General features: G+C 52.9%; 1 protein-coding gene across 3 annotated transcripts in view; it reads right to left on the reverse strand.

Annotated features, from left to right (window-relative positions):
* CAMTA1 (calmodulin binding transcription activator 1) overlaps positions 1 to 27,119 on the reverse strand; it is a 211,768-nt gene that overhangs the window by 151,543 nt on the left and 33,106 nt on the right. For all 3 annotated transcript variants that reach the window (XM_054395140.1, XM_054395138.1, XM_054395139.1), the window contains exon 3: positions 5,089 to 5,156. In XM_054395140.1, coding sequence (XP_054251115.1) covers positions 5,089 to 5,156 — 68 coding nt within the window. The remainder of the gene's footprint in view (positions 1 to 5,088; positions 5,157 to 27,119) is intronic.

Raw genomic sequence — 27,119 nt, forward strand, 5'->3', positions numbered from 1 at the left:
ATCTGCACCCCCTCCACCCAGACCTGGGCTGTCCTGACTGCTGCTGGCCAAGGACAGCAGAGCAGGGTGAGCCCTGATGCCTCTGGCTCCAGCCCAGCCCTCCAACTCCAGTGACAGGCCTGGAGGAAAAGCCTCTGTCGATAAACAATCCCAACAAATGCTTTATCCTCCTCAACTGGTGTTTGCAGGCCATTAAGATGCAGGGAGCAGTCTCAGGCACTCCTCCTGCACGTTGTTTTCAATGCAGAATGTATTGGAAAAACTGAGAGAATATCATTAAAGGTTAATTATGAGCAACTTAAAGGTTATTTTTGCATATCTCACTTCCTGGACAAAAGCTGCCTCTTTATTACCATACCAGAACAGAAATGAAAGCCTTTAAACCATGACAGAATTGAATATTGTTGCAGTTTGGAGCAGGATGAACAAATCCGAGCTTCCTTGGCCCCTCTGCAGCCTCTACCCCTTACACACAACAGGGCATCTCCAGGGTGGTCCCAAAGCAGCCATTAAAGCCTCTGAGTTCCTCACAACCTTTTGGCTGGAAGCACAAAAGCCCAAGAACGTTGAATGGTCTGGCACGGCTGGTTCCAGATGTTGGGAGCCCTGACCCAGAGTCTCTCCTGGCACACCTTTACGTCTCTCCAACTTCGACAAGGACTGGGGCAGCTCTACCCTTGCCTGGCTCAGCCCAAGGAGCCCAGGTCACACATCTGAATCAGGAGTGATTACGACAAGCAGCATCCCAAGGCAGAAGGAGCTGACAGCAAACACATCGCATCACCTCTGACCAAAGGAGAAGAAGTCACACACCACCCCAAAACGTCAACAGGCAGAAACCCCACAAGCTGGGCACCATGGCCAGCCAAAGGGTGATGGTCCCAGGCCCTGCAGAGGGTCCCAGCCCTGTGAGAGGGTGAGGAGCTCTAACACAAAGCCTGCACAAGCTTGCAGGGGTGCTTGCATTTGCAGCCAGCAGAACGGGAGATGGACAGAACTTCAGCCACCACCACAAGCTCAGGGTGGTGCTCCATAACCTCCAGCTCACAGCAGCTTCTCCTCATCACAGACCCTGCAGCTCATTTCAGCAGTGCCAGGCCAGGCTGGCAGCAGCCTCTGCCCCTGCAGCAGGCTGGCTCCTGTGTGAAGCTGCTGGCGAGGTAATGACCTCCCGCAGCAAATTAATTGCAAAGCACAATTGTTTGCAGTTTCCATTTAAACCCAACCTTAGTTAATCTCACTTTAATGACAGAGGAAATGGGAAGTCCCTTAATAAAGTAAGTTATGAATATTGATTATGCTATTTTTATCTGAAAATTAACTAATTCAATTAATTTTACTATTAATTATTTAACATACAATTAATACACTACAAGATTCTGACTTATCTGCAAGGAGCCCCTCATAAAGACATCCAAGATACCACACACTCGTGAGCTGCACACCTGGGCAGGTGAGGAATGGGGCACAGGCAGCAGGGTGAGGACAGGGCTCACCCTGGCCTTGCCCTGCTTGGTGCTCCCCAGCAGTCCCCACCCCTGGCCCATGCCCAGCTGCAGCAGTGCAGCCAGGCCCTGGGCAGGGCTCAGCACAGGCTCATTGTGTTGGGTTTTCCTGCTGTGTTCCTGCTAAATCTCACTGCAGACCAGCACCCCCAGCTCCAGCTGAGCAGGAGGCCATAAACTGAGTTCCTTGGGAAATTTCAAATCTCTGGAGCCAGCAGAAGTCACTAAAAAAGGAGCAGAGGAGAGCAGTGATTGTTGAATGTGTACTGCAGGTAGGAAAGGCAATTTCCAGCCATCTGATGTCAGCTGCATCCCTGGAATTAGCCACAGCAGGAGCAAAAGCTGAGGTGACTAAATGGCACAATGGTCCAGGGCCACAGCGACAGCAGGCAGGGTTACTGACACATCTGCTCGTCACTCCTTGGCACATCCTTAGGATCTGAGCTGGCCCCAGCTTCCCTAAGGTCTTGGCTCACGATGGGAGCTGTGAGACATAGCTCCTGTGCATTGCGAGTGCAGGATGAGTCCATCTTCTCCACACAGCCTGACCACAGAGCCCAGCCTGTTTTGGTGTTGCTGCTGTTACAACATGGGTCCTGACAGCTCTGAGATTTATTAAGCAGGGAATTACAGGTGGGAAACACTGCCCAGCCAACTTCCCCTGCCAAGTACCCCCACAGTGACACTTATTTTCCTGACACCAGGAGAAGGGAATTAAAATGCTAAAAATAACAAAGGAGGTAGCAGAAGTAAAACTGAACTCCCCCAAACGCACACTGACAATGCACACAAATCACCACTGATCTGTAGGAGCAGGTTGCTGCCCAACTTTTTTAGTTGCAGAAATATTAATCACTGCCAACTCTCAGTACCAAAAAATGGCATTTGGGCTCTTTCTGGGCTGAAACCCCACACCTGAGAATTTTCCCAGCCAAGCACCAGTGATGGCTTACCACAGCAGCAGCCTCCTGAGAAGCATCTCCGGCACTTTGCAAGGGAGGAAACAAGAGCCTGGTGCTTGCTGCCTGCCTCAGCCTCTCTGGTGCTTTGTCAGTCCAGTGCAGTGAAAGGCAGCAGCACATCTGAGCCTCATTCCCAGCTGGAAAAGCAACCCTGCAGCCCTGGGCACAGCCAAGTCCTTCCAGTTGCCTGAGCCTTGCTTGGGAAGCAGTCGAGGCTGCATGGGATTGCTCAAGGCTACCTCTGAACTACTCTAAACCTGATAATAGCAGAGGGCATCTGTAAGCAAAATATCTCCATCTAGCAGGACACTGTTGGGCTCTGACACTGGCACTCAAGAAGAACGAAGTCCTACTTGATACACAAATGTCAAGGAAATGTTTTGTCCTCAGGATTTGCATTGCAAGTTGGAATATCAGAGCCTTCAGCCCTGCTGCACCAGCAGAAAGCTGCTCTGGTCCCTGCTGCTGATTCTCTGGCACCTTGTCAAGTAACCAAACACCACTTCGAGGGAACATCAAGGCGGATGCCTTATGAGGTGGACTTGTTAATTTGTGTTGATAAACTGGGCTGCTCAAAAGACTGATGGAAAACAATTCCAGTATCTCTATATCAGCAATTTTAGAGCCCTTTAAAAGCTTCCTGACATTCCTCTACTGCCATTGCAGTGGCATCATCAGAGGGCTCTCCTCCATCCATGACAAAAGCAACACCTGACTGGCACTGTGTGATGAGGAGGAGATGAAGACGCCCAGCAATGGCAGCCACAGCTCAGATGAGCTCTGCCTCCTTTGCCACCTCCTGCTCCAGAACCCACTCACCATGGTGACCAGCTCAGCAGCAGCTCCTGCTCAGAGAGTGGAGCTGGACAAAACCCAGGGCCAGCATCCAGCACCTGCCTACAGCTCCATCCACCACCAGCTCCCCACTTCACACCACCTCAGTCGCTAACAGCCTCCTGGCCATTCACTTCTGGTCACTTTCTGAGATGCAATCAGAGGCACGCAGAGCAGTAAACAAAGAACAGGGAGTTCCCAGCTCAGCCCCGAATCGATGTCATTAATTCTGTAACACTGAGGCCTCCATTGTACAAACCCAGCATTTATCTCTTCCAATTAATTTTGATATTAGGAAAACAAAAAAAAAAAAGAAAAGAAAGAAAACTAACTCAATGATTAAAAAAGGTCCTTGAACAGCCAGCACAACTTTCTGTCTCCTGGGACACTCTTTCTTTCAAGTGTAAACAGGCAGGAGGAAGGTGTTGTAATATTAATCAGAAAATTATCCTCATGCATTGCCTTTAGCAAACTGAACTCTTATAACACTGCCATAAACTCTTCACAGGCTCCTCTCTTCAACGATGCCAGGGATAGCCAGGCTCATTAAATGTTTTCTGTCCACCTAAGAGACTGATCTGGCAAAGGGTCAGCAAGGAATTCTGCATTAATTCTGCACCTTGGATTACCAGGTCAGAAAAAGCCTTCTCCTGCATCCCCACACTGCCTGCTGCCCTACAGCCAGCAGGGGAATGGAGCAGAGCAGTCAGGCACTCACCAAAGCAGGACTCTCAGCTGCCATCAGTGAGAAAGGTCCCTCTGAGGGCCCTTCAGCCATCACAGCAGCTCTGAGTCTTAAGGGACCACTTGAGAAAGCAGTTGAGTTTGAAATGCCTCCCGGCACAGGCACTGCAGACAGTTTAACAGGACAAGCAAATGCATCACTTAGACGTGGCAGAAGGCACCACAGAGCCCCAAGGCACAGTCCCACAGCCCTTCCCTTCCTGTATCCCATGAGAAGCAGATCCTCCTCCCCCACCTCTGTCTTTTCACTGGCTGGGAGCAATGGAGCACCTAGGGCATTCACCTGACCCCTGGTTAGGGTGCTGGGGTCTCACTGTAATTGCTGCACTGCTAATTAGCAAGGGAGGTGGTGCCAGCCCCAGCACCGATCTGTGCAGGACACTCAAGCACCAGGGCGCTGCAGCAGAGGGCGATGGGATGTGGAATGCTAAACGAGGTCGCTGCTATGGCTCTGCCCTTCTCAACAGCAAAGGGGTGGACTGGGAAAAAGAAAAAGGGAAATCTCTGCAGCATCAGAAGGCAGGAGCTAGTTGTTTTACTGAGAGAGAGCAGGGAAGCTTTGTGCTGCTGGGCACAGCCAATGTGGCAGGGAAGCCCCTGCAGCCATGCTGCATACCCTGGGTCCTGGGGAACGGGGGCAGTGAAACATCCACAGCAGCACTGGCTGAGTGACAAACTGCAGACAGGCTGCTAGGGATCTCCTCACCATCAAACACTTAACCCCAGCCAGAAAACAGCAAAACACAAACAATCCCACACTGCCCCTTGAGCAGGGAGCACTGCTGGGGTCAGCTGCTGTGACCAATCCCCTCCTCTGGAGGGACACAACTGAACCCTGAGCAGTTGGGTGAAAACTTTAACCTGTGAAGACCACAGCTGTTCCATTTTGAATCAATCTGATTTCCTTCAATAAAATGCTCATTAAGTCAATTAATGAGAGTTTGATGTCACAAGCCATCAAGCATGGCCAGGAGCTTTCGCTTGGTGGCCAAAGCATCGATTAGTGAGCGCGAGGCAGTGTGCTGAAGCATGAGCAACATTACCTTGTTTTAGGGGAAGTTGTTAGCCATTCTTCATGCTTTTCAAATGTTATTAAATAAGCTGCGATTTCCTGCAAGATAAACGCAGAGAGAACAAAGAGTTACTGGCATGGCTGTGCGGGACACTGGCAACTTTCACAACAGAGAATTTTTATCCCAAGCAGCTGGCAGCTCTGCGGCTGGGACCAGGCTCCGAGTGAATGCTGGGGCAAGGCTCAGACTCACACCTCGATGGAGGCTCAGCTAAGCGAGGGGAGGGCTGCAGAGGAGGCCAGGCAGTGACACTGCCCAGCAGAGAGCTGGTGGTGGCTCCCGGGAGCATCACGGTGAGCCTGGCACTGCGTCAGGAGACCAAGGGGAGGGCAGTGGGCCATGGGAGGCTAAATTAACTATTTCTAAATAGCACAGCATCAGTGCAGAGAATTACTGAATTATTAATGGCTGCTATGAGCAGCCAGCAGTGACATCAGTGTAAGTCATGGCTCCCCCTCTCAGCAATGATCCAGGCCATTACTTCCAGATCAGAATACGTTTGTTTGCAGGAAATAATTGGTGCCGGTGAGATCATTGATGGTGGTGCCTGTGCCCACGCCTGGCAAAGGTGGGGTAGCTGCCCATCAGCATCCCTGCTCTGACCCCAGCTGTGGAGTGGCCACACCACAGACAGGCTGGGCATTGTCGGCAGCCTAGGAGAGACAGGGGTGGTCTGCACTGGAGGGCATGGGATCAGGGACCAGCCCCGACAACCACTGTCACTGCACCAGTACCACCCTGACACCTGGAGAAGGCCAAGGGCCCCAGGGGGTGAAGTCCATAAACTGCTGCTAACAAGATCTTTTCTCCCCACATAAAGATATGTTCAGAAATAGTTCACTTTTTGATGGTCTTCCTCCAGAAACTGCCTCCCAACCAGGCCCATGTCTCTCTCTTGGACACTCCTGCAACAGCAGAAGCTCTGTAGAAAGGTCACTGAAGCTTGAATGTTCAATTGCCTCAGCTCAGACCCCAGGGGTGCTGCAGCAGCAGTGTCCCCAGGCTGTGCCACTGCAAAGGTGATGCACAGAGGAGCAGTGCCTTCAACCAGGAGGTGATTTTTTTTCCCTTTTCTCTTTTTTTTTAAGACAGTTCTATTTAAGGGCTGTAGCTGTATAGTAGCAAAGCTAAAAAAAAAAAAAAAAAAAAAAAAAAAAAAAACAGTGCTCTCCAACCAGCTGGCCCAAGCATCTGCTGGAACCACAAAACGCAATTATATTACTCCCAAATGAGACGTAAAAATATCTTGTTTCCAATACTCTTGGTTTTAAGACTCATACTTAATGTCCTCTGGGCATTGCAGCCGTGCCAGCTCTCTGTGTTAGGCACTTTATTAGAGCTGTGTGAATGTCATACTAATGACTCCTGACCAACATGTTTACACTGCAAAGAAATTCTCCCAGAATCCACTGCCGTGGCCCTTGCTCCCCAGCCCCGTGGCAGCTGGCAATGGGAGCAGGGCTGCTGCCGACCAACCCAGGAAGAGCAGCAGTGACACCCAGCCTCACAAATCCCCCTTTGGAATTCCTGACTAATTGCCATGGAAAATTCGATACCAAACCTAGCAGGCACAGCCCTCCCCCAGGCACTGGCAGAGCAGCTCCACTCCTGACCTTTCCAGGGAACACACCAAGCCTGCCCCGCTCAAAGGGGCTGCTGCTGAGGCAGGCACAAGTGCCACAGTTCAGACTCCGCACGGCCAGGGAACTCTGGCCCCCGATTTCCATCAGGCTCCAAAGGGGCATCGACCACTGCCCAGAGGAGCCACAACGAAGCACTACTGACAGCTCTGACACAGGGCATGAGCCAAGCACTGGTTTTATGCCTATGCATAAAAAAATTCAAATATTCTGCAGCTAAAAGTCTTCAGGAAATAGATCTGTGGTGCTTTTAAAGCCAGGGAAGTGCCCCCACCAAAGACGCTGTGCTCTGCAGAATTTGATTACCAAGCCATCCCACACTGCATCCTTGCCTCACTTTGTTACAAACCTGCATCACCTGGCAGCAAGATGAGCTTTGGAGACACCAAGGGACAAGCCCCAGAAGGAGCTCCCTACACATCCCACCCAGCCCCCAGTGCCTGGCCACTCATGGTGGTCTGCATGAGCAGGTATGTGCAGAAACAAATCCCTCTGATGCAGAGCCTGATCTGGCTGCTTGACCCTCAGACCCCTGCCAAACCAAGCAGTGCTGCCACTGTCTGTCCCTGCTGGAATGCAGCTGTGAGCAGAATAAAGCAACTTTGAACTTTCAGTGGCTGAATATCACCTTGCTAAACACAGTCACCACAGCACCTCAGAGGAACGAGCACCAGCCTGACCTAAGCCTTGCTGGCTTCTTCCCTTCCCCCTAGCCCTGACCTCCATCTCAGGGAGGAGCTGCAACGTGGAGGTGCTCCCATTCTGAGGCAGAACCTGTGCCTGCATGCTGCTGTCCTGGGCCTGCTCAGCAGATGTGGGCAGTGCAGGGCATGAGCTGCAGATGAATGCTGCAGGCAGCTCCAGCCCCAGGTGCTGGAGCATGGAACACTGGGACTCCAGGCTGGGTCTCCAGAGAGCTCTAAAGGTGTAATTCAATTCTTGTAACGGGATAAAGGAAGGATCCCTATCATTTGCGAGAGTTGCTCACCCAGGCTTTCTGCTTAACGACATGATTCCCCTCCTCCAGGGGAAATACCTTGGAAAATGCAGCTCAGGGCACACCGAAACAAGCACCTGCAGCAGACAACGACCCACTGGCACTGCTTCCTGGGCTGAGCCCCCAGCACAGAGATAGCAACCTCCTGGCACTGCCTCCTATGCCAAGCCCCTAGCACCATAGGGGCAAGTGCCCCTTAAACCTTCTTGCACTGTCTGCTCACCCTGCAGCCCCCTTCACCAGGATGTCTGGGTACCACCTGCATGGAGGGGCTGCCACACTTGGCATCATGAGCAGCAGCTCCTTGATCCAGCTGGCACAGCTGCTGGTGCCAGGGGAGCTGGAATTGGGCATGCAACATCCAAAGCGGGTTTCGTGTGCGGAGAGCTGCGGCCACAGCAGCTGATCCCAGCCAGGGGAAAGCAGAAGCTCCTGTCTGCGGTCTGACACAGGAGTGCCAGCTTCTGTCACCACACAAGCACCAGGCTGCAGGAGGTGCCTCGTCTGCCACCTCACCCCAGAGCAGAGCTGCGAGGAGCAGACAACTCAGTGCCACTTGCAGCCAGCGCTGGCACAGGCAGAGCCTGGTGACAAAGGGAACTTCCCAGCACATCCTGGGGGCACCCTCAGCTAGTGCTGCACAGGAGAATGCTGGCTTCCCAAGGCACAAGCAGCACAGGATCTCAGCCCAAGATACCTTGGCCACTGCCCACAGCCTGGATGGAGAGAGTCTGTCCCAGGGTCCAGGCAGGAGCAAAAGGAAAAGGTGACACAGGGCACACAAACCCACAGCAAGTTTCTCCTGCAAGCAGAGCCCAGTCAAGCTAAGAGCGAGCCCAGACAGCTCTGCTCATAGTAAAGCCATTTTGTCTCCATGCCACCAGCAAGGTGAGGAGAGAACCACCTGTGAGATGTGGTTTCTGGGGAGCTCTAGGTGGCACAGGAGCTGCTGCATCTGGGAGCAGTGGACACTCCAAAAGCCCAGGGTCAGAGCTGCCCCACACAGCCCAAAGCTGGAAACGTTCCTCCCAAGGACATCACCCTGCAGAGCTCCTGGAGATGAATTCCTGCAGAGACCTTGGTGTGTAAAGTGGATAAAAAGCCTGCAAGGGCCAGAAGAGAGCAGCCAGGCTGGGGCTGAGGTTTGATCACAAAGGGATGCTTGTTCAGAGCCTGTCCTTGCCTGTGCTGGTATTGCCCCAGCATCACACCAGCACCCCCTTTCCTGCTGAGCTGGGGGGCAGAGAGAGATTTATCACCGGGAGACACAAAGTCATTAAATAATTAAAAACAAAACTGTAGGCACAATAAAAGCCCTTTGATAGGAACCCTGCATTTTAATGTGTGTTAATTCCCCTAATGATTCACTCTGTGGCTCTTACAGGGTCAAATCAATGTCTTCACCAAAAATTCAATTACATCCCATTCATCCCAGCTCGGAGCCAGCCTTTGTTTGCTTTTGTCTCCTTTCCCATTGCTTCTTGCCCAGATTACAAACAAAAGGCAGCATGGCCCCAGCAAGGTCAGACGAGACAGAGCCAGGCTGTGGAACCCCAGCTCATGCCCAACCCTGTGTTTAATCAGCAGCACAGCGAAGAGAGGCAGGGCACAACCACCACCACCCTGCTCGCCTCTACAGTCAAGGCCTCCCTGGCACTGCCCAGGGTACGTGGCACCAGGCGCACCCCCGAGGCCACCCAAGAGCATTCCTGTGGGTGAGGGCATTGCAAACCAAGGCCACCTAAGAGCATCTCTAAGGACAAGGGCACTGTGCACCAAGGCCAGCAGCTCCTTGCCTGGGATGCCTCACCCAGCTCTGTGTCCCTTCTAGGCCCAGCTTAGGAACAAGCTCAGCCAGTGAAGTGCTTCTGAAACACCAGAGAGGACAAAGCCTTCATCTGCTCAGCCAATGGCAGCATCCCACCAGCTGGAGAGCTGAGCAGCAAAGTCACACTGGTGACTTTTTGCCTAAACTTGGCCACTTCAGCCAGTGGTTAACTCACAGCCTGCTGCTCTGGCTGAAAGCATTTCGTGCAATGAACAGCTACTTCTATTCAGCACTCCTGTTTGGTGAGGTGGAATGCACCAGCTGGAATGCACCAAGGGGCCACCAGCAGCTGTGAAGCAGTTGACTACACCAGCCAAGGCCACACATGGGCTACAGCAGCTCTGGACAGCTGCCATCAACCAGATTCCCACTGCTCCTCCTCCAGCTGGGTTTGTCCTCAGGCCTCATGTGAGCCAAGCAGAGCAACATGCCCAGCTCAGGGTGCAGGCTGAGGGGCAGGGTGGAAGGAAAGCTCCCACCCAGTGCCGTGTGACTGCAGCTCCTCCAACGCATCAATATTTAGCCAGGACATGGCAGTGCCTGGAGCTGCAGGGAGCAGGCAGCCTGCCCTCACCTCCCAGAGAGGATGAGCTGCAGCCTGGGACAAGGAACAGCCCTCACTGCATGCTGCTTCCAGAGGCCTTTCTCTTTACCTACAGCTGCAAGCACTGAGGCATCTCCTGGCCCAGCCAGCAGGCAACAGCCCCGAAGGGCTGCCCCTAGACCCCAGGTGCAGGCACTGCTCAGCACGAGCTGAGTGGCATTGCTGGTGTGCCAAGGGCTGGGCAAAGCTATTGAGCTCTCTCCTCCTAGCTCATCTCTGCATCACTGCCAGGGTGACAGAAATTCCAACCTGACCTCTCCAAAGAGAAACTGGAACCCAAACAGGATTCCCAGTGGCAGGTAGCTTAGGCCACCTAATTTGTGACAAAGTAATAAATCGTCAGTTTAAAATCACCAGTCTGAATTTGAATTAATTACTTCATATGAATTATGAGCATCCAAATTCATAAGCTTGAATATGTGCAGGAGAGTTTGTGCACACCTCTGGGTTTGTACCAGAGCTAATAAAGTTGTGATCTCTCCAGCACTCATTCTCTCAGGAAATCTCCACATCCTTGCTGCTATAAAAATAAATTCCAGCCCATCGCTTCCATGTCGTCCTTCCACCCTGAAATCAAATATGAATTCATGTTGCTTGTGTAGCATCTTCTCAGCTGGGATCAAACAGTTTTCATTTCCCAGCCATCACTGCTCTCAAAGCCATTAATATTCCAAGTACCACAACTACAAACTGACCTGGAAGCCACACAGAGCAAGTTCTCACTGCCTTGTTTAGCATCAGTAGCACAGGAATGGCAGTGCCATTGCATTGGTCCCACTGTTTGGCCTCAAATAGCAACATGGCATCAGAAGGAACATGGCTCAGTGAGCTGGGGAGAAAGCAGAAGCCAGAGAACAGCAAGAAAAGCTTTGGAGTAAGTGGCAGAGGAAGTTAAGTCCAGCTGCTGCCAGGCTGATGGAGACCTGCAAAGAGCCTTTGACCCAAGGTGGTTTCCTTCCTTCTGCACACAGGGCTTGAGTCTGAAATGTTGCTGCTCTGTAAGTTTCTAAAGTAGAAAGGTTGGTGTCATGTCTCAAACCCAAACAGAACAAAGGAATCGTTTCCAGCCACCACATGCCCAGGGGCTCCCATCCCTGGAGGGGAGGTGGTACTGGGGCAGTGCTCTTACCCTGGGGATGCCCTTCTCCATCAGCCACCCGACAGAGCCCCAGGACTGCTCATGGGCCCCACACCAGTGAGAGGAAGGTGCCTTTGGCTGGTGACACAATGGAAGCAAGGAGCTGGAGCACAGGCACTGGGGTGTGCCATTAGCAACCACCTCTCACCGACTGCCTGCTGAAGGTCCAGCTACTCATTTAGCAGGAAAAATGGCAGAGTACTCTGACAGTTTTCAATTAAGGCCCACGACGTCCTCAAACTGCAGCTCTAATTAGACATTACAGGGTGACATTTAGGAATCCTGAGCTCTATCAGCTCATCCTCTGCCTGCAAAGGCAGTGGCAGCAATGCCAGGCAGCACCCAGCATTCCAAGGGATGGGGCTCCATCCCCATGAGCTTTGCCACCTGAGCAGCTTGGCTGGGCTCCTGAAGTTAGAGCAGCAAAAGCAGCAGCAGCTTCAGCAGGACAGGGAAGCCAGCTCAGACAGGCCTGGACATGTTCCAGAGAATGCTTACAGGGAGAGACAGGAGAACACAAGGGGAGAAAAACAACAGAAGATAAGAAAGGGTCAGGGACAGCCAACATCACCCAAACCCCAGCCACAACAGATCTCACACCTACACACTTCCAGGGAGAAAGGGAAGACTTGATGTCTCCAGCCAGAGATGCCCCAGAGCATCCCTGCATCACCACTGCTCTCCTGCCCAGCCATCCAGATGATCTCCTGATAATTTATAATTAATGATTACCTACACAATCCCACTTCAGCCATACTCATAGACCTCTTCCCAGCACACACAAGACTTTGCTATACTTCACATCAAAGTTTTAATCTGAGCAGCTGCAGAGTGTTTATTACAGAAGGAGCTACAAAGATCTGCAAGGCTCAGCTCAGTTAAACCAGGTGTGAACCCCAGGTCGGTGTGACCAGGGCTCAGCCCCTGTCACTCCTTACCCCCTAGAAAGCAGCAAGTGAACAGCTTCGATGGTTTATTTCCCAGGCTCAACCTGGTGTATATAAAAAGGGAGCATTAAAGCAGGAAATAGCTTTGTCTGAAGCACATGAAAAGGAGGAAGAAAACCCAGCCCAATACACAGATGAGCAGCAGGCACTGGAGCCCAGGGCTTCAGGAGAGCACTCAGCAGCTTCACCTGCCAAACACACATGGGCAGCAGCAACCTGAGCTGGGCACTGGGGCTCTACTACAGCAGGACCATAACTCTGCACAAACACTTAGCAGTGGTTGTGCTGACTGCCCAGCTCAGGGGTACCCTTAGCTGCAAACATCAGCAAAGACAGAGCTGGAAGCAGCCAGTGCCTAACGGCATTAGGATGGATTTTATCTTCCATTTCAGGCCCAGGGGCAGTCAGGAAGGCAGAGCAGATTAAATAATGCCCAGGCTTCAGTTACTGGAAAACACCCACATATCATTACATGCTGCTTGTGGTGTTATTCTTTCCTTTAAATGACCTTGGGCTAAACCCTGCCATACGAAGTGCCACCAGAGGAGGGGAGAACCTCAGTGCCTTCTCCAATTGCCTTTCCCTGCAAGGAAACAGCAGCAAGCCCCCAGCACTGAGCTGCAGAGGGTTCATTAAATGGAAACTATCCATGGTAATTACCCCTTTCTGCATATTCCTCACTCCAATATCCTCTCCCGTTGCCACGTGCCCTGCTCCTGCAGAACTGTCTTTTCAGCATGTTTCTGCATTATGCCTAACTCTCAGAGTTTCCCAGCCCCACATAACGACACAGTTCAATGCAGAACCAGATATAAATCTGGCTTAAGAGACTCTCAACAGGAATTCATTTAAAACTCTAAATGTTAACAGATTCTGCCTGTGATTTACAGTGCTTTCTTATTTCAAACAGGGAATTAAGACCCTTCCAAAAAGATCCACATTAAATCATGATAAAGGCTCCAGGGATGATCCTGGACAGAGCACAGGAAGAGCAGAAACTGGAACACTTTCCTTCTTGGCTGAAGCAGCACCGTCCTGTGACTAACCCCAGACCTCAACCAGTGCAAAATGGGGTCCTGGGTACTGCTGCTTTCATGCTTCATACAGCCCCCTCCCGTGCTCCAACAGCCAGGAGCTCTCTTCTGACTATCTGGACAAAGAGCTGCTTTTCCTCACAGCATTGTTTTAACGGCTTGACTCTGTGTTGGGTACTTAGGAGACTGCCCCAGCTCTAAGGTGCCCTGCAAATGGCACATGAGTACCCCTGTGTCAGCATGCAAACTTCTCTTCAAAAAGCACCAATACCCTTCCTCACCACCTCCCCTGCAGAGCTGCCTCCCCACAGTTACCCACCACAATGGCGAGAGGAAAAAAGCAAGCTCGACCACCCCAGAAAGCAGAGCTTGTTCCCAGGCTGAGGCAAGACTCAGCTGTTTGTGCTGTAAACCTGAGCAGGGGCTTTCTTTCCTCACTTTAAGTGTTCACAGCTCGTTAACTTCTTCCTCCTCTTTTTAACTGTTACTTGAGATTCAGACAGAAAAAAAACGCAACACAAAAATTACCCTTGGAACCCAGCTGCAATTTCCAGTTCCTGCTGGTGCTGCTGGGCTGGTTGTTTTTGACAGGCTTCTGGCATTTTTCCCTAGACCTCCCCCAAGGCTGGGAACAGCTCCTCACCGGAAGCAGCTCATGAGTGCTGATGAAGGGCTCATATCAGCTCCTCTGCACATCTTTACACTCCTGGCCACAACCAAGCATCCTCCCTCCCGTATACATGGGGCACAAACGTGGAATGCTTCTGCTCCCAGCCGGTAGATGGCTGTGACCATCAACCCAGGGCCACTCATCTGGGGCATCACAGCAGATCTGATCCCCAAGAAGGTCCTGACGGTTTTCATCTGGTGGGAACTCTCCAGCCCAGAATCCTTTGATTGTTGGAACAGAAAGGAAACAACCTAAAGCCAGAGCAGCACCCAGCGACTGTGAATTCTTAGCAAGTTATTTCCAGGCTTCTGAGATTTTCCTCATTCTTCACTTTCCCAAAAACATTGCAGAGAAAAGGGACAAGAAGAAAAGGTCATTTTTGGTGCGATCAAAGGCTGTGAGCAGCACCTGGCAGCAGAGCACCTTGGACAGGCATTGCCCAGGCGGGTGGTGTCTAAGCAGGGGTGGTGCCAGCACATGTTCGGCACAGCAGGATGGATGCTGGGAGCATCCATCACGTTCTCCAAAGGTTAAGCACTGCAGGGGTTCCACGAGCTTTAAGTGGTTAATTTCTGCCTCTTTCTTCCTTAGAATCGAAATAGGGATAAATCCAAACATCTGCTCCTGGGAGGGGAGGTGGGAGCCGCAGAGGAGGCTGCCAGGGACTGCCACAGGTGCTATTTTTAGTGCAGCAGCTATTTACTAGCTCCATTCCCAGAGGGAATCCAGGCAGGAAAAGGGATGCTGATGCATTTCTTGCTAAATATAGAAAAGGAGTGAGCCCCTGCACATGGTGTGGCTGCAGCCACCAGCTCCTGCCAGGGATACAGCTCTGGCACCACAGCACAGCAACCCTGGCACAGGCTACCCGCATGTGGGGCTGGGCATTTCCTTCCCTGCATTTTAGGCTTCATGCTCTTGGTGCTTGGAAAAAGGTTTTCAAAAGCAGCCCTTGGACCTAATTGGCTCCAATTTGCAGCCTTGATCCTGCAATGAATGGCTCCAGAAGTCAAACAAAGCCTTTCCAACACGAACAGAATTGCCTGGTACCAAAGCAGAATGTTTCGGGGCAATCTTGACTTTAAGGCACTGCCAAGGGATGGACAGCAGGGACAGAAACAAACTCCAAGATTTCGGGACAGACAGACAGCTGCTGAGAGGGGACCTTCACCAGTCACCCAGGGCTGTCTCACGCCCCCAGCAGCGAGCTCATTTCATAACCAGTTTAAAACCCATGCCTTTTAGAAACAAAACCTCATTTAGCCAAGAGATAGGTTTCAGAATTCCCTTGTTCTTTCACCTTCTCCAGAGTCAGATTTGAGATGAAGGACCCCCTACTCCCAGCAGAGAGGCACTCCCTCTGCAGCTCCTTTCACAGTCACTCCTCAGCCCACATCCTCTGCTGCTCTGCACTTACCGGTGACCCAGAAGGAGAACTGCGGGATGGCGGAGTCTGGATGTGACAAAAGGCATTGACAAGAGAAGCTCAGACAGGCTGGAAAGGCAGCCCAGCCCCCGAGACGAGCTGCAAACTGGGCACTTGATCTGTCTGAGCGGCACAGTGTGCGGCGGGGAGGGAGAAGGAGGGGGGAAGAGCAGAGCAATGAGGACTGGAAAGGAAAGATGAGTTCAGAGCCAGCCAGGGACTGGGCACCCCCGACTGGATCCAGGGCAGCACAGCTGAGGGCACGGAGCACCAGGCAGCTCTGCTTAGCATGGCAGGGAAGAGAGGGAAGAGCCAGACTGCAGGAGGAGGGGGATGAAGTCATGAAAGGCAATGGTACTGCTGTACCTGGATCACCAGAGACCATCCTGCACGAGCCACGGCTCCATCACCTCACCCATGAGATACACACAGACAGACACACAGACACACCCTCAGTCTGGGACACAGCTCACTGCATGGCTTCCAGAACAGAGGCCACTTACAGGGAAGAATTTAATGACTTCTAGTGCACTTAACTTGGGAAGGCTACCTGCAAGGCCTATATTAATTGGGCATAACTGGCAACGAACTCTGCCACTATCCTGCTGAGAACAAACTGCTTGGTCACCTCATGCCTCTTAAAGCTCTGTTTTTATGAGGGAAAGCATCAAGGTTTATCTCTTATTTTCTTCTCCTGGATGTCCTCAGAGTTACGTTTGTTATATCCCGCATCCCATCACTTAATGTATGCAAATCATCTTAAATATTTCATTCATTAAACGGCTCAGGTTATTACTGAATTGCACCTTAAGCTGTTCACAAAGTTAATTCTTCTTGCACTTACTCAGTAATGAGAAATAACCAACTGCAATGAATATTTTACAGTTTGTGCCAGACAGACACCGATTAACAATTCCAGCCCTTCCAGAGCCGCTCTTGCAAGCGGGCTCCAGTGCACTGTGACAGGAATCACTGACAGGGAACAACCCACTACATTTTTTTCTGAAGTTTGTTTTACTGCTATCATGGAAGAGCCTTGCAGCCCGTCCAGGGTCCCAAGCTGCGGCCCCACAGCCCAAAGCTGTTTGTTGCAAAGCTGAGAGAGAGGAGGGCAGCAGCACCGGAGAGGTTTTTGTTCTGTGGTAGCTCACAGAGCTCCTGCAGCAGCCCGTGCCGTGCCACAAGCCCCTGGAGACTGGCACCGGCATAATGCGAAGCGACAGGGCTGCAACGCCCGCATGCCACCCTCCTGTGTGCCACAGCCGCTGCCAGTCAGCGCAGGGGGGCCAGGTGCCACCACAGGGGCAGCTCTGGACATTTGCAGCCCCCCCAAAAGCCAAGGCAGCGACAAGGTCATTAACTGTTTCTAATTAAAGGAGCAGGACCCGGTGAGGACCAGCAGGGCTGGCAGTGCCCAGTCCCATGGACCATCCCTGAGCCCACCCTCCCCGGGGTTAAGGCAGGACACAGCCTGCTGTAACGTGTGCCACAGGGATGGCACTGCAGAAGCAGTGCCCAAGAGGTGCTGCTGGCATCCCCCACAACAGTGCCTTCTCCAATCATACCTCCAGGTGGCTTTAGCTTTCACACACCTTGGGCAGCTCCAGGGAAAACCCACCCAGCTTTCACCCTGCTTTGCACCACCACAGGACAGCCATGTCCCTACCGACTTCCATGCTCAGAGAGGATCCAGCTGGCTAAACACAGTGATGGCTGGGCCAGCAGCACGGGCACCTGAGCCAGTTTCTGGCCAGTAACCCTAGGGACAGGAGCACATCCCCAGGATGCAGGGGATTTACGGCTCCGCCACCAGCAGACGCCTGGTAACACCACAGCCCATCAATCTCAGCTGGGAAAACCTCCCTGTTTCCAATGGAAATATGCAAACCAGGCTCACACTGTAAATCTTCCTTTCCAGCACTAAGGAGATAAGTAGGACCTATTAACCTCCCATGTTATTTCCAACTTCATTATTGGAGCTGACACGAGGAGAGCGTGTGGTGACAGCTCTTTTTGGCAGAGTGCATGTAAATCGTTTTCTCAAAGGAAATTACTTTTCTGGGCTGAATGTTATTAATCTAAATTCTTCCTTAGTCAAATTGTTGCCCATAATAAATATGGAACAGGTTGCTGTGCTCATCTCCGAGGGCATCCCGAGGCAGCTGCAGGTTTTCCCCTCCATTTCAACCCTCTTGAGGAGCTGCTCTACCAGGGTATCCTCACCCAAGGATGGGGACTGCCCTGTCCAGCACCACCCCACGCTTGAGAGCCCACGATCCTGTCACAAAAACATTTTCCTGCTGCTGGCATGGAACAGCAAAACTGCAAGCAGGAGCAAGCTGGGGGCTTGGGAAAGAGGCAAGAGGCACCTGCAGCATGACAAGATGGCCTTCCACAGCTAGTGCACCACTTGTGTCAGCTTTCAGTACCATTATAGCAGCAAAACCTCCAAGCTTCCAGTGTTTGTGCCCTTACTCAGTGGACATGCACCAGCATCCTCCTCACACACCTAAAAAGCCTCAGAGTCTAAGCAACAGCAGATCAAAACCAGCTCCATAAAAAACACATCAGACCCGGTCTCAGCTTTGCCAGAGATGCAGCCCGAAAACAGAAATTTCACATCTTGGATTCTTGGAGGAATTCTGCATTAAGGGGCATTTTATTTGCACAGTATTCCTTCATTTTACTGAGAACCAGCTCACTGCCAATAAAGATGCTCACTAAAAATACTCACAGCACACCTGAGGTTCTCTCTCCCTCCCATAAAAAGCAGACAACCCCTGCTGCCTAAGTGCGGGCACGGCACAGGGCAGGGGCACGGCACAGGGCAGGGGCACGGCACAGGGCAGGGGCACGGCACAGGGCAGGGGCACGGCACAGGGCAGGGGCACGGCACAGGGCAGGGGCACGGCACAGGGCAGGGGCACGGCCCCCGGGCACACCCGAGGTGCGGGACGAATGCCCCAGAGGCAGTGCACTGGAAGCCTCTCTGCTCGTTTGTTACCCAGCCAGGTGTGAAAACGCTAACGAAGGCAGCTGCGACCAGCCAGGGCAATTTCACCATCAACATTTCCCTCACGTCCCACAGCCCATGAGGCCTCAGCCCCACAGCGGCTCCATGCAGCCCCTCACCCGCTGGCCCGGGGGCACCTCGCGGTCACTTGCTCCAACTTGCCGCACGGTTGCTAAAAGAGGAACTGCAGCAGGATCTGCAGCGTGTGCCCTCCTGCGCCGCGCCCGTTCCCCCCTCCCCCCTCCAACAGCTCCAAACGCAGCAGGCTGGCAAGGAGCTCTGGAGCCAGGGGACACCGCGGCACCTCCTGGTATTGAAACAAGAAAAAGAAACCTCAGTTCCACAGGGGCTCAGGGAAGCCCTGACTGGTGGGAGGCAGCTGTCCTCACAGCGTGTGGCAAGGTGAGGCTTTAAAGCTTGCCCAGTGCTGAGCACCCCAGCACGGGCACAGCGAGCTGCTGAGGCAGAGCAGCCTGCCGGAGGGTCACCCCACACAACCCAGCTTCAGCCTGTCACCAGGATGATCTGCCTGCCCTTCCACCCCCAAACACCCAGCTAGGTCCCTGGTGCCCTGCAAGCAGCTGCAGCCTGGGGCTCACTGTGGCAGTGCCAGATTTTACAGGGACATGGGCACATTCCCTCCAGCTCCTCACACAGAACCAGCAGCCCCTGGCAGAAGCTGGGCCCTGCTCTCCTGGCAGAGGAGCCACAGGGTGAAAGGCAGGCACACTCACAATGCCTTCCCCTCCACAGCCCTCTGAGTTTTAATTTTCCTCTAATTTCAGGACTGCAGCACTGATATAAAAAAATCCCTCCAAGTGTTTTAGGGAGATGGTAATGATCCTATACTAAAATAATTCAACCAACACTATAATTTTAGTACCACTATCAAAATGAAATAATGGCTGTTTACTGTGTTACACCTTTCAAATGACCTTCATTTGAATACAAATTGTGGCTCCAGACTCTAAAAGCTGCTCCATTTCGGGAGGCAGCAAATTGAGGATGTTTACCCGGGGTTTACTCTGCCAGCAGATTCCACACAGGCTAAAAGGGTTCGGGGCTTTCTTTTCCTCTGAAGCTGCTGGAGACTTGGTTAAAAAAACCACATGTTCGGGAGCTCAAGCAAGGCTGAGCTTCAACCCTTTGCTCTACTCTTGGGCACAACAGGAACCTCCTCCCTTGGGAGACTTCTTTCCCTCCTCAGTTTCCAAGTGAGACAACAACCAAACCAACCTACCCAAATAGCAGCCAGGAACCGAGCCACTGGGTGCCACGAAGGGAAAGGCCCCACCCTCCCAAAACACGGAGCAGCTGTGACCACTCCCATTCCAAGACATCCTTGTGCAAGCTCCATCAACGAGTGAGGAGGAATCAAGCCCCGCTCTTGTTTGCACAAAAAGCCTTGCAAGGGAACCTGTAGTCAGACGGTGTGCCCAGAGGGGAAGGGACCCCGAGCCAGGGGAAGAGTCTGGCAGCAGCCCTGTTTTGGGATGGAAAAAAGGGAAATCCCTCCTGTGAAGGCTTTGCCCTCAGCCCCCTCCCTGGGCAGTGCAGCCCTTTCAGGGAGCAGCCCTGCTCAGGTGAGGGCAAAGGCAGGGATGGATGTGCCAGCCACAGCCCCTGAGCCAGTGCCAGTCCCCTTCATGGTGACATTGTGGAGAAACAAATGGGGCTGAACTCTGGGTGTTGTATAAAACATCTGAAAACAAGACAAATTAGGCATTAAAAATTAATTTTGGAAAATTACAGTCTTGTTAATAGGCCCTGTTCTGGCTGTGCCTGCTCCTTCCCAGGCAGGAAGGAGGACAGGGATTTAGAGCCCATCTGACTGCATTTCATCAGGACCTGAGGAGACAGAGCCTGAGGCTTGCACTGATGGGACTCAGCCCCAGTGTGCTGCTCTGCACCCCCTCAAGCCACTGCCTGAGGGCTTCTCCCAAGCTGCCTCCCTGTCTCCCCAGCTTGAAAGCATTTCTGGTCTGACATCACCTTTGTCACTGGGACTTCTGGGAAGTTCTGGAGGGTCAGGGTCTGGCACTGTGGGGTCTCCAGCACTGACTCCCACTGGTTCTGCTCCACCAGGAGCTCTCAGCTGTTCTCCTGACACAGCACAGGAGGGGTGAGTGAAATCCATCACCACCTGCCCAAACACCATCAGCAGGCAGCTGCTGGGAAAGTTCCCCTGAACTCCTTGGCACCCTGGGAAGCTCCACATTTGACAGCAAAGATGGGAAGGTGGCTTCTCACCTAATGATGCCCCACAAGGCAAGAAAGCCACAAAGCTGCAGGGGGAGCTCAGAACAGAGCTGCACTGTGCATGGGGCCAGGCAAGGACCACATCTGCCAGAGCCTCTACCCAGGTCTACAAACAGGTGCGGGCATCAAAAATGAGCTGGTGCCCAACACAACCAGGGGAAAGAGAGCTGTGCAACACCGTGCTGAGATCCCCCACCACAACGCCACCCACAGGGTGCTCAGACCTTATTTTCAGGCTCTTGACAACAAGGACTACACCAAAATACTCAAGGTCAAGAGACCAGCATGGTTCGAGGCAATCTGCACCTCTCAAAACAGTGACAAATATGTTATTTAATTTTAATGAGCTTTCTTGCATCTCCAATCTAATTAGGGCATTATCAAGTACTGCTCGGAGCTGCAGGTGGCTGCTCATTACCCAGGGTATGGCTGTCACCAGCATTTTTCATGAATACTAAACCTGCTTCATTCCACCACCCACTCCAGCACCCCCAACCCAGCACCCTGCTCCCAGCCTGGGGCTCCCAGGACAGCAATGTCCTGCTCCCAGCCCCGAATCTGAAGTGAGAACATTCATGCCATGACCCCTGCACTCTTCTTTAAAGTGCTCATTTCTCAGCCAACTGCTCTCCTTCGGAGCCTGAGGTTTTCCAGGGTTAATGGGGAGTAGCATCCACCCCGCACAGCCCTGTGCACCTGCCTGGTTTCTCTGGCTGAACCCTGGGGGCAGCCTCCACACCCACAAAAACCTGCAAATTTTGGTGTGCAAGATGCTGCTGCCAGGAGAAATTTCACCCCAAAGCAATCATCCCCCTGTTCCACACACAGAAGTGAGGCCACCCTATGAAAGGGCACTGAAGAAAATCCCTCTTGTCCGGATCACTTCTAGCTTCTGCTTTCCACTTCACACTTCCAAAAGTCATTACTTAAAGCAAAGAAAGTGCTCCACCATCAGAAGCACTTTGGCAAGATCAAAATACTTCACTTCTACCTCTGAAGCTTTGTGCTAAATCCCGTTTTCCCAATAGTTTCTGGCCAACCTCGTGACCCCCCTCTACCCACCACTTGTTCCTCCACATGATGCAAAGCTGCTGAATTCAGGTCCAAAAAGCTCCTGCCTAAGCCGTTCCTTGGAAGCCACCAACCATCAGATGTTTTCACTCTCCCCAGACCCCTTTTTCCCTCAGCAGTTTGGTGAACACAGGCAAGTGACACCCAAGCCTTGACAGCAACTTCTCCTCTTCTCGAGCACAGAAAGGCACAGGGGACAGCACTCTTCAGTGACCAGCTTTTGGGAGCAGCCCCATGCCCTGCCAAGTCCTAGGGAGACAAAGGCCAGGAGAGAGCAGGCAGAGGGCAGAGAACCCTTCCCCACGAGCTCCCTCTCAAACACACAGTCCAGGTCAAACCCAGCTCTGGTGTCTCTGTGAGCTGCAGGCAGGGCAGAGAATGAGACCCCTGACACATACCCAACATGCTCCTGAGCTCCTGCTAACAGAAAACTGAATTGTCCACCCTGGCAGCTTCCACAGCCCCACTGCCAGCCAACACCCAGCCCAGCCTCTGAATTGCCCTTTTTTGCCCCAGAGCAGCCACAACCAGAGACAAACAAGGACCCTGCCCCCACAGGAGCACTCACCAACAACTAGGGAGCCACAGAGGAAGTTGAGAGGCACACTGCACCACCAAGCTCTGCACTGCAGAGCAAGCTCCAGCAAGTCTGGGCTTATCCCAGCTCCCCCAGTAGCCTCATCAGCTCCAATTGATGGCAGCTGGGGCAGGGTGAGGCACGAGCTGAAGAGCAGCACCTGGGCCAGACAAGCTGTGTGCAGGTGTGGGGATATTTGTGCAGCCACAAGTAACTTGGCACACATGGCACAGCTGAGGCTCTCTGGTGCCACTCAGAGCTCTGTGTCACCACTGAAAGTTAATGCTGCAGGAGCTGTCACCAGGAGCTGAGTCCTCAGAGCTGCTGCTGCAGTAACACAGGCTCTATCTCTCTTGACCTTGCTGCAAACTGCAGTCGCCTCTGAGACATGCCCCCCCCAGCTGTACCAGTCCCTGCCGCAGGGCTGCTGGATCAGCTGTGCCATGCACCACGATGGGCAACACCACGATGGGTGCTGCTGCCCCACCACTGCACGGTATGGGAAGGGATGTCCAGCTGGGATGGGCAGCCCACAGAGCCTAGGGAATTGTTAATTGGGGCTCGGAGGGCTTGGAGATCTTGGAGTTTCCTGATGGAGCAGGAGGTGGCCGGGATCCAGGAGGCCAGGCATGGAAGGCAGTGAGGGGAACACAGCTCTGTGTTGGCTCAGCCATGCCCAGAGAGCTTGCCCGCTCCATGGCCTCCCCAGCCGGGCACCCCTCCAGAGTAGCACATTGACTTCAAACTCCAGAGTGTGTCAGCAGCTGCAGCAGTGGGGCTGGAGCAGGCAGGGCTGTGGTGTTGAATGACAATTGAACACATTTCCATCACCTATCAGCTTTTACTGCAGGTGCTGTGCAATAAATCTTGACTCCTTTGTCAGCTGGCAGCGAACGTCTTTGGATGCCAAGCCCCAGGGGATGAACTTGGAGTTGGTTGGCCTTGCACAGGGGAGGAGCTGTCTCTGGCAGGCCACACAGGTCCCTCACCCCTGACTGCTCCCACAATCTGTCCACTACTGGGTGACACAGGTGTCTGTGCACCACCCTGCCTGCTCCCATGGGCCCTGGCTAATGCCAACTCCTGCACCAATGTTCTGCGTCGCTCTGCAGCCCTTCCAGTGCAGCACCAGTTCCTCTCAACCCCCTGCATCTTCCCAGCACCTCAGTGCCCACAGCCCACTCAGGATATTTGGACTTTGGTCAAAGAGGAAACAAAGTCCAGGGAAAAAGGCAAACAGACAGATTTAGCAAAGGAATTTACTTAGAATGACTGCAACTTGGAAAATCAAACATTTAGGTTAAAATGCTGTCAAGGCAGCTCCTAAATCCAGGGTGCCAAAGCACAGCAAGCTCAGCATTCACTGTCTGTTCAAACAGCTCAGTGAGGAGATTCAGACCTGCCCTACCTTCAAGAGAAAGGCAAAGCCAAAGCAGCACAAGAGCAGCTCAGTGGGTACTTAGAGCCTAGGACTCTGGTGCTGGGAGGTAGCCAGGATAAGGAGGGAGGGATTTCCTAGAACTCCTCAGAAAGGGGAAAATAAAAGCCCTGCCTTCATTCAGCAAAATCTTTCCCTTCTCTCACAAGGAAGCCACCTCCCCGAGCCCTGCTGCTTCCAAGGCCAACAGGCTGCTGCTCCAGATAGCTCCTACCCCCGATTTCCCTGGACAATATTTTCACAGCTTATTAGTCTATTTAGCAGATTGTGTGCTTAAGCTCTTCTGTTTATTTTTCATTTGAGATGGCAGGAGGAGAAGATCCCACAGAATGCATAAAGGTGTCACTGACTGCATGTGAAAGAACAGCAGCTGGAGGTCACAGAGGTGACACACACGACACGGTTGATCGCTCCCAGAATTTCTGCTCTGGTTTCCTAGCACACAAGAGGCTGCCTGGTAACCAAACCCTACCAGAGGAGGGCTGGTTACTCTGGGCCAAAGCTTCCCCTCCCCGCATAAAGCCAAAGTCCCAGGCTGTTTGCAGGAGCCTCTGGTCAGTTTCAGGAGGGAGCAGCTTGGTTTGATCCTGCCGGTGACAACGGGAAGCCCCAGTGCTGCCGCAGGCACAGTCCTTCCTTCCACAGTGCCAGTCAGGTCAGCTTGGTGGTGATCCAGCCCACCACAGGATTTTGGTGATGCCATTTCAGGTGACTGCCAAACACACATGATAAGACGGAGCACCCTCTGCCAAACAGCCTCCCTCCAAATCTGACAACTCAAAGCTCTCAGGGGACAAGCAGCGAGGCAATGCCTTCTGGGCAGCAGTGAACCCCTCAGAACTCACACATGGGTGCCAAGTACCAAGTGTAAAGTGGTGGATCCTTGTTTGATAGCTTGTGGATTTTAAACCCCACAGTACTGCAGCTCCATCAGTTCATCTCATTGCCAGCAGGAGAATCAGAGCCCCTTGCTCTTTGTAGCAAAATTAGATTTAATCCTCCCACATGTTCTAGAGGTCGTCCCAAGGACAAGGCTCTGCTCTGGCTGCAATCCTCCCTTCAAAAAGTTTATTAAAAACAAGTGAACAGTTGTTCCTTCTGGAAGGAAGGAAGCAGGGTGGGGGCAGAGGGGAAGCATGAGGCCTGCCCAGCCTGCAGCTCCCCGAGGTGGGTTTTTTCCTCATAAATGATCATCTCACCTTTAATTCCTGTTTGACACCCCCCAGCTGAAGGAAGTGTGTGGGAAATGCTCTTGAACTGGCCCTGTCCAACAGAAGTATTTGGCTCAAGTGTGAACTGTACAAAAGGAATAACCTTTTCTACCTAAAGAAGCTGAAAGAGAAGCCTGCCCCAGCTCCCAGCAAGAGCTTTCTCTCTGATTTTCCATCAGCCTGTCCAATGATGCTGAATGAACCCAGCCTATCCACCCAGAGCTTGAGGACACAGCTTCGAGGTTCTGCTTGCAGCCAAGGAGGTTTTGTAGCTCGTGTGGATCAAATATTCTACAAAGAGGGGAACGCAGGCAAGAGGCTCCACGGCTCACTGGAAAGCAGTCACACGACCCTGTGGCCATGGATGACACCGTGGGTTAGGTCCCCGCACCCACCCGAGGCGGGAGGCACGGGAGCAGCCCCAGGACGTTTTGCCGGTTCCTGCTCACTCGAGCCCCCGGTGGCACAGCACGGCCGTGGCACAACACGGCAGCGGCACAACACGGCAGCTCCACAGCATGCCGCCGTCAGAACACGTCAGTGTCCGATCAGAGCACGGCGGCTTCCCCGTGGCCGTGACTCTCAGCGCCACCGCCTTCCCGCCGGAGCCCACCCACGCGGACAGCGTGGACGCTGCCGCCAGCCCCAGCACGGCCTCCCCGGCAGTGCTCCGTGCGCTGTCCTCGCTGGAACTTGGGCTCCCCGGGACTCGCTGCTCCCTCCCCACTCGGCGCTTCCTGCGCAATCCGCACGTTCGGTGCCTTCACAGCACCCTCCTGTGGGGATTCCGCGTCCGTACAGAGCCGGGGGCAGCTGGAACGAGGCGCGAAGGAAACCCTCCTCATCCTCCTCCCGCTCCGGCGAGCGCCGCCAGCCACCCCTGCCTTTGCCGCCGCTCCGGCTGTGCCAGGCTGTCCTCGGGCACACGCCGCGTCCTGGCTGCTGTGCGGGGCTATGAGGCGATGCCAAACGTGCCATCGCGACCAGGTCAGCCCGGGGAACGCGGGGACCACGCCAGCAGCGCTCCCGGCTCGGCGTGCGCGGCACAAACCACCCAAGGCTGTCTGTAAGCCGGTGAGTCACAGAGCTGAGCAAAGCCAGGTGATTCACAACTAAATAAATAGAACAGGGCTCGGGCAGGTTTTCCCGCAGCAGCCACTGCCAAAGCCACCACCTCGACCTCTTCACCAGGGCTGCTGACTGCTGCACGGGTGGGGCAGGACGATGGTTCAGATCTGTTCTCAGGACCGGAGAAGTCTCCACTCGGCAACACCTGATCTGGGCATCACTGACACTGTAGCACGTCTGTCTGCATGGGGACGCTGCATTTTCATCCAGATACTCAAAATTATTCTCATAAGCTTCAGTGGCTTTATGCAGCATTTTGCCACCACGATGCAAAACAGAGCTCATCAGCTCACAGAGCAGAAACACTGAGCCACTTTGTAATTGCTACACTGCTAAACATCCACAGGTTACAAAAAAGCTTGTAGGTTCCTTATACCAAGGATTTACAGCACTCAGTGCTGCTGAGACACAGGAATCCCACAGCCAGCACAGACCTGCCCACTGTAAAATCAGAGCTGAGTACTTCTCACATCTGAATTATTGGTCATCCTGTAGGGCATGTAGTGAATCCTAGAACAGACTGAGTTGGAAGGCACCTTAAAGCTCATCCAGTTCCAACCCCCCTGCCATGGACACCTCCCACCAGCCCAGGTTTCTCAAGGCCTCATCCAACCTGGTCTTAAACACATCCAGGGATAAAGCAAACACAACTTCTCTGGGCAACCCATTCCAGTGTTTCACCACCCTCATAGTAAAGAATTTCTTCCTAATGTCCAATCTAAATCTCCCCTGCTCTAGTTTCAAACCATTGTCCCTTGTCCTGTCACTGCAGGTCCTTATAAGAAGTCCCTCTCCAAGGGATTCACCACACAAGACTGCAGTGCATGTGGCTCAATCACTCATGCAGCAAGAATCTGCATGGCAGCAAGAACATCTGAAACCCACCCAGCAGAACACAGAAAGGCAGAGCGAGCAGCAGGCAGGAACTGCAGCAAGAGGAACCAAGAACACCACTCTTGCTGTTACTGTGCCATGAAATGTGTGTCTGGAGAAGGCTGCTGTTGGGTAGGAGCCTCTCAT

Source organism: Indicator indicator, chromosome 32 (assembly GCF_027791375.1).
Source record: "Indicator indicator isolate 239-I01 chromosome 32, UM_Iind_1.1, whole genome shotgun sequence".
Classification (NCBI taxonomy): Eukaryota; Metazoa; Chordata; class Aves; order Piciformes; family Indicatoridae; genus Indicator; species Indicator indicator.